Here is a 7,104-nt window from a genome sequence, read left to right as displayed (position 1 = left end):
TCTCTGTCTCACAGAGGGCGGGCGGGCCACCTCTCTGTCCGGGACCGGTACTCCAGTCCCGGCATTCACCCCCTGATGGCGGCCCTGCCTGTTGGACTACCGTTCATTTATCCTTTGTGCTCTTTTCTCTCCATCTGTTGATATACCCATGAACAGGCTTTAAAAATGTACTGTAAAATATTAAGTGGAGCACTCACCACAATATGGCAGGGAAAATAGTATACTGTAGCTCATTCTTTGGCAACCATAAACTATGCAGCTATTGATGATTTACAGAGCAGCTCCAGGCACATCTCACTATGCAGGGATTACCACCAAAACATATCTGTTGGAAAACTTTCTAGACAGGAAATAAAACAGTCTCAGTGTTCTCTCACATTACACAAGGTATTCCCTTTCTCAGTGACTGTACTACTTGTTAGGGACATCATTTTAGCTTTGTGTGGAGTTGGAAGAATACAACATGGCAATGAATCAACAGTTCACATAAAAGACATCATTAGCTTGTAAGATCCACAGAGAAAGTATATTTTCAATTATCCATCAATTCATTTCTGTGTTTTCTCTATTTTGTATCTTGCTAACTGCACAATATTATTTTAAAGCTTGTATATTCTGCATTCCCAGTGGGATGTGACCGCAAATAAGCGTTTTTTTTGGCAGAGCCCGGGCCACGAGGGGTGCGAGATAAGGTGCTGTTGTGGGTGTATTAACTACGTGACAACGGTAACTCGTACCCTGTGCGTGTAATTGGATTGACCCCATAGACTTGCAGACAATGCTTAAAATTGTTGTTCAACAGCTATTTGTAAGTTACTTTAAGGCCTGAGCAGAATGAACGCACTTCCAAACTCTTACTCACTTTTGGTGTACCGTCACTGGAGAACAATAAACTAGAAGACAACATTTTTTTTTAAAGCAGCTTTAATATGTATTCAATTTCTAATATTTACAAAGATAATGTACAAGGGAACATTTTCATGTTACTAACACTTTGCAGACCATGCAAGGAAAATGTGATTTGACGCTGTGAGAAAACACATTATATAGAGTTTTATTGGTAGTTTCACTCCTGTAAAAGTGAAAAAAATGTGCAGTTTCTGGAATAACAGCCATAAAAAGAGAAAACAATTCCAAGATTTGCCATTAGATACAGTCCAATCTTAGTTGTCTTCCTCAGATCCATGCTGGCACAGATGAAACATCTTTTTGAAGCTAAAACAAAAATAATTTGTCCAAAAACAAAATAAATTAATTGCACCCCTGGATTGCACATTAGTTAGCAAAATAATTAAATTAATAATTAAACTAGAAAATGATTTAACATTTGCGCTTTTTTTCCCCCCAACTCTCCCTGTGTGAATGAGAACATTAGGCCTGACTCATTATGGATCGCAACTGTATACGCAGATCGGTCGATGGTGCGTGCGTGAGGTAGCATTGCTCATCGCTCTGCAATCATGCACGCAAAAAGAAAACCATTGCAGAGTGAGTGACGGGAGGTCAGCATTTGGGGGTGGTGACTAGGGAGTGGTCAGAGAAATGCAGGTGTGCCTGTCCGTTTGAACGCCGTTGCATGGGAGTGCATAAATTAGCCACTGCGACACATAAGTAGCTTGATTACTCACTGCGTGAGAGTAGGTTACAAATTTCTGAGTAAGGTCAGACCTGTTGTGATTCTGCGTGAGAGGTTGATGGTACCGATATATATACAGGACTGCAAGGTATTACGGATGTGAGATAGCTGTTGTGGGCGTCTCTATGCTGGCTGTGCGACAGCTTTGCGATAACATTCATTAGCATATTTTCGCAGCAGACCTGTGTGCGTAATCGCAATAGCGATCCATAATGAATCAGGCCCATTATGTGCACACAGATACTTTTTATTTAATAAAGATTGTGTTTGTAGATTTAGTATTACTAGTGAGGAATTGAGTGCACCTTATAAAACTGATTTATTTTTCTATTTGAACTCTGGTTTGCATATCTGAATCAGCTGGTAGCACCACAAGTATTCCTATAGCATGAATACTTGACCTATAGGAAAATACATTATGTAATATCCTTATTGTATGATTTATTCATTTATTTGATAACTTTGTGCGGGATTGTTATACTTTATCTGCACACATCTTGGGAGTGGGCTATTTACCAACATAGCTGCAAATGTGCAGAATCAAAGCTAATTGGTATCAGTTATTGCACCTCTATGCTGGATAGCAAATACAATCTTTGAATTATGTTTTTTTTAGAAATTAAGTAGTTCAATGTCTCAATGTACTCTGAAATTGAAGCATAGAACAATTGGAGATAAAAAATAAATCATAGAATAATTTTGTTACACAAAATGTAATTTATATTTTCGTCTGATCAAGTAGCCACCTGTTGCAGATATAACAAACACACTCGTTGCATTCTTTTTACAATGGAAATCAAATATTGTACGGGAAGTTCTTTACAACAAGCTTCATCCCAAACCAGCACGATGGGGGTTAAATCTGAAGACTGCGCTAACCATTCCAAGATTTGAAGCCTACAGTTTTGTTGTTTTCCATGAAGATATTTCTGACATATCTTTGGGGTATGTGGTCATTATTTTGCTGAAGTACTTACCATTGACCAACTAAGCACATACCAGAGGGTATTGTATGCCAATGTTTTGCTATTAAAAACATTGCCTGTTTAAATTTTGAGTTTAAACATGGGAAACTGGGAAGCGGGTGTCTTTACAAGCTGCCACTTAGGGGCTTTATACACAGTTACGTAGTTTATTTACTGTGTGATGAACAAATAGCTAAAAAATTTTGAATCATCGGTTCATCTCCTTCCAGACTTCAGCAGTCCAGCTGCATGGCCAAATGAGCTTCTTTATAAAGCTGCAGAATAGCTGTAAGTTCATAACCTATTACTTGTTCCCTGAAAGGCTTTTTTTTTTTTTTTTAAGCACTCTGAAATTTACATTATTTCTCAGTTTTTACTAACCAAAACTTTTCTTTTTAACCTCTAGCAGATTAGCATTGGTCTATCGTACAGCATTTTAATATGGCTAGACTTTGTAAAGCCTCACAAAAATGTCTGGCCACCGGCTGCTCACTTATACCCACATTTAAGGTAGCGCGAATGGTTGATCGATGAACAGCCATTCTTCCTTGAATCACCATTCAGATTTGCCAATAATTTGCCCTTGTGGATTATTTTACAATAAACCACAGATTTGCTGCTACATGTTAAATGGTGCTGAATATGGTAACCCTTGCCTGAGTGGGGATGACAAAATGTGTCACCTGTCATAAGGTATCGACAAGTAGTACATGAACATTTAAAGCAGTCATTTCTTTTGAATAAAAATGTTTAGATGCAGTGGCAGATTTTACTTAGGGGCTGTAGCCCCTCCCATGAAATCTGCCACCTCTAGTGAGACCGTTGCAATGTGTGCACTAGATGTACTGACTGCTCAACACACACAGGAAATGCAGTCCAAGGAGGAAGTGTTTTCTCTCCTTTGGACTGCCATACCGGAACGCGATTAACAGAGATACTGCTTCCAGTATGAAGCCACTTTCCATCTGCCCTACACAGCTTCTAGGAGCTGCAGCCGATGCAGTCCCTAGTAGCCGGTGCTTCTGTGTTGGTCCCGGCGCCTGCCAGATACATTGCACCTGCCAAATGCAGGTGGCGCGACACAGGCAGTCTGTTACTCCAAACGTCCGGACAGCAGCACAGTGGGCAGCCCCCTTCATCAAGAAGGGTTTAGATGTAGTCTTCTCCATACAGCTTTGTCCTCATACACTACTGCTGCCATCTGACTTGGCTTGTGCCCAGCGTCTTTTTCGCATGAAAATGCATTTTAGTTGCTTATGGATTCGACAAATCGCTTCAAGAGACTGCACTGATTCATTTGATATGCAACATATCGGTGTGTGACTGCATCTGTATACAAAGTGTTATGATACAGCGGCTGCAGCTTTTCCACGCCAAAGTCCATTGTGCTTTTTATACAGATACAGTCACACGCGCATATGCAAGTGTCGCATATCACATTAATACTACATTTTTTAATACTACATCACTTTTGAACAAACTACAACATTTACCACCATTACCATATCAATGCAGATGTTTGCAGTATATATACTGTGATCCCACATTCTCAAGGCCTTGCAACTGTCAGAAGATTTATACATCCATTGTACAATGGCCCGGATCTGGAACTAATATTGGAACTGCTACAGATGATTCTTACACAAAATTTATTTTTCTATAATGAAATCTTTTACCTGCTAGTAATGGGCTGTGCAATGTACACAAATATTTTTATGCTCGACATAGAGTATGATATATATTTTGCACATTCTCAGGTGTCAATGTAGAATCGTATTTTTTAAAATCGTATTTTTTACACATTTCATAGATTACCTTAATTAGGTTAATACCGGGCTCCGTTCTACAAGAGAGGTAGAAACCTCTGACATTTTTGTCAAAAACGGGTGTTACTAATATAGATGTGTCCTCATACACCTAGCCTCCATACGCCATGCAGTGCAAGACGCCTGGCGAGAATGAGCCGCTAGGTCCCTTACGACTTGGCTTGCGTTAGTGTGTCTTTTTCGCCATCGGATGTGACAAATCACTTCACGAGACTGCACTGATTACTTTAATGTACGACACTTGTATATTTATGTGGCATCATTATAAAGTTAAACCAGATAATTATTGGTACTTTTTTTTATCACGAGTTAACCCAATTAAACGTCAATCCAAAACTTTCTGGCCATTAATACAATCTAACCCTGAACTTAATATGGCTTATGCCATGTTACAAGAGAGGCAAAAACCTCTGAGACATCTTGGATAAAACTGATGTTACTAATATGGACAAGACTACATGTAAAACATTTTTAATCCAAATGAAATGGCTGCTTTAAAAATACTACTTGCCAATACCATGTAATCGGTGACACATTCGGTCATCCCAACTCAGGCAAGGCTTACCATATTTATCATGTAGCAGCAAACTTGTGGTCTATTAGTTAATTTCCCCTTGTGGATTATCTTACATCGGCAAATCTGAAAAGTGTTTCAAGGAAGAATGGAAGATCATCGATCAGCCATTGGAGCGACCTTAAATACAGGTACAAGTAAGCAGCCAGTGGTGAGGCTTCACATAGTATGACCACTTTAAAATACCATAACCCCCGGGTTGCAGTCAGGAAGCAGATGGTCGAAATACCGACCGCCGGCTTCCAGATTGTCAAACCCTGGCAGGGTACTAATGACAAACATCGAAATCCCGACGCCTGTCATTATACCTACCCTGGGAGTGCAACGCCCGGCATACCGAACAAAGGTAAGCCGGGCGGCGGGCGCGGACAACTGCAAAAGGGGAGGGTTATGTTAGGGGAGACTTAGGTTTAGGCTGCGGGGACGGGGGGGTTTAGGCAATTAAGGGGGGGTTAGGGTTAGACACCCCTAAGGGAGGGTTTAGGGGGGAGGGGGGTAGGGTTATTTATACTTACCTAAATCCCCTGTCGGGATTTTCACTGCTGTCGGTCTGCTGGCATTGGGATTTGAGCCCGACTCATACTGATTCCGAATCCCCCTCCTATTCGGAGTGTTCGGGGAATAGATATAAACAATCGTTACAATGCAAAACTAAATTGTTTCACATCATTTATCTATATCTACACTAATAGATTTTTGGTGTGGTATATTTATTATCATTCATTATTATGGATTTATGCTTATCCATTTATTTAGTGATATAATGGATTTGCTTACACATGCTCCACTGTTTATATATCTAGTTCTGACTCCAATTTTCTGCAATACAATAATGGTGTTCTTAGAGACATATTGCACATATGTAATTATCAGTTTATTCCCCCATAACAGGGGTTTGCATAATACCAGATTTATTGTATATTAACGATATTGCATCCATTATATCATCACCAAGACCACCTGAATGCTAAAAAACAAAAAATACCTGAACATGGGACACATGACAGAGCTCACCCATTCCGCTTTGTGCATCTGCAGTGATGATGTAATTCTATTGCGATGCCGGCAGGGTGAGCAGTCCCGCATCCGAATTACAGCATTCACGTGGTGATGGTGGTTATATAAAGTCAGTAACTATTTCTATTGTTTATATCCCTGATGACAGTGCGTTTATATTAAGAGCACTGGAAACTTGCTCTGTATAAATGAATGTTTATTTCTAGCCGGGGAGCACTCCACCTATGCTGCTGTATTTTAAAATTTCCTGTGAGGGCACTCAGTGCCCCGCTGCTTATTTGGGTACTATGATTGCTGCTGCAGAAATGTTTATAAGCATTGTCCATGTTCTACATTGTTTTGTATGCAAGTCACTTTTTTCTTGTTCTGTTCATTCGCTCTCTGTTTACGTAGTCTGTGAGGTCTCCTTGTGGCGCCATATTAATAATGGATAATAATAAACGTATCTCACATTACATTGCGTTGAAGCCCTTCTATGCACCATTACACTAGCATGTATAGAAAGTATTACTTTCACATTACACCATATTGTATTTAATATTAGCTACCATTGTGTAGGTAATTCATAATGAAAGTTAGCCTGAATCCAATCTAGTCCTGTTATGGAGAAGATTGTACAGTGTGGAGAGGCAGTGAGGTGCAGAGCTAGTAATTTAGTATACATTTAGTTATGATTGCCTACTACAGGAATAAACAATTTAAATAGATCCTTATTTATAATGTGTTCATGCAAAGTTACTATTTTACCAGACTTAAAAATATATGAAGAGAGAAATATATTAAAGTTAAGCTAGCTAGGAGTGGTTGCAGAAATTACGTCTGGTATTGTCTGCAATCAAACCGGAACATGTTGTAAATGTGACTGGGCGGAATTCAATTTTTTCCAGCCCCTATCGCGCCCGACGGAGCTATTCTATTCTTGCTCCTGTCGGGCGCGATCAGCTGCCAAGCGCTACATTTCAGCTCGCAGCCCCTGGGGGCTGAGAGCTGAAATGTGCGAAAAGTGACATGTTTGGGCGCCCAAACATCACTTTTCGTGATCGCGCCCAGCACTTTGGTCGGGTTTAGCTGCTTTACGCGGCTAAA

At 40.0% G+C, this 7,104-nt stretch overlaps 1 protein-coding gene across 5 annotated transcripts in view; it reads right to left on the bottom strand.

Annotated features, from left to right (window-relative positions):
* Positions 1–923: 923 nt before the first annotated feature.
* The window catches only part of SNX14 (sorting nexin 14), a 146,814-nt gene continuing 140,633 nt past the window's right edge, over positions 924–7,104 (bottom strand). For 4 of the 5 annotated variants that reach the window (XM_088472007.1, XM_088472010.1, XM_088472008.1 and 1 more), the window contains one exon: positions 924–1,215. In XM_088472007.1, the coding sequence (XP_088328133.1) occupies positions 1,177–1,215 (39 nt within the window). In that variant the 3' untranslated portion in view covers positions 924–1,176. Of the gene's footprint in view, positions 5,603–7,104 lie in introns of all 5 variants that reach the window. The other variant, XM_088472009.1, reaches the window with a different exon arrangement.

Source organism: Taudactylus pleione, unplaced genomic scaffold, assembly GCF_031769625.1.
Source record: "Taudactylus pleione unplaced genomic scaffold, aTauple2 ptg000015l, whole genome shotgun sequence".
In the NCBI taxonomy this organism is placed as follows: Eukaryota; Metazoa; Chordata; class Amphibia; order Anura; family Myobatrachidae; genus Taudactylus; species Taudactylus pleione.
Note: the sequence above shows the minus strand (reverse complement) of the source record. Positions and strands in the feature narration are given on the sequence as shown.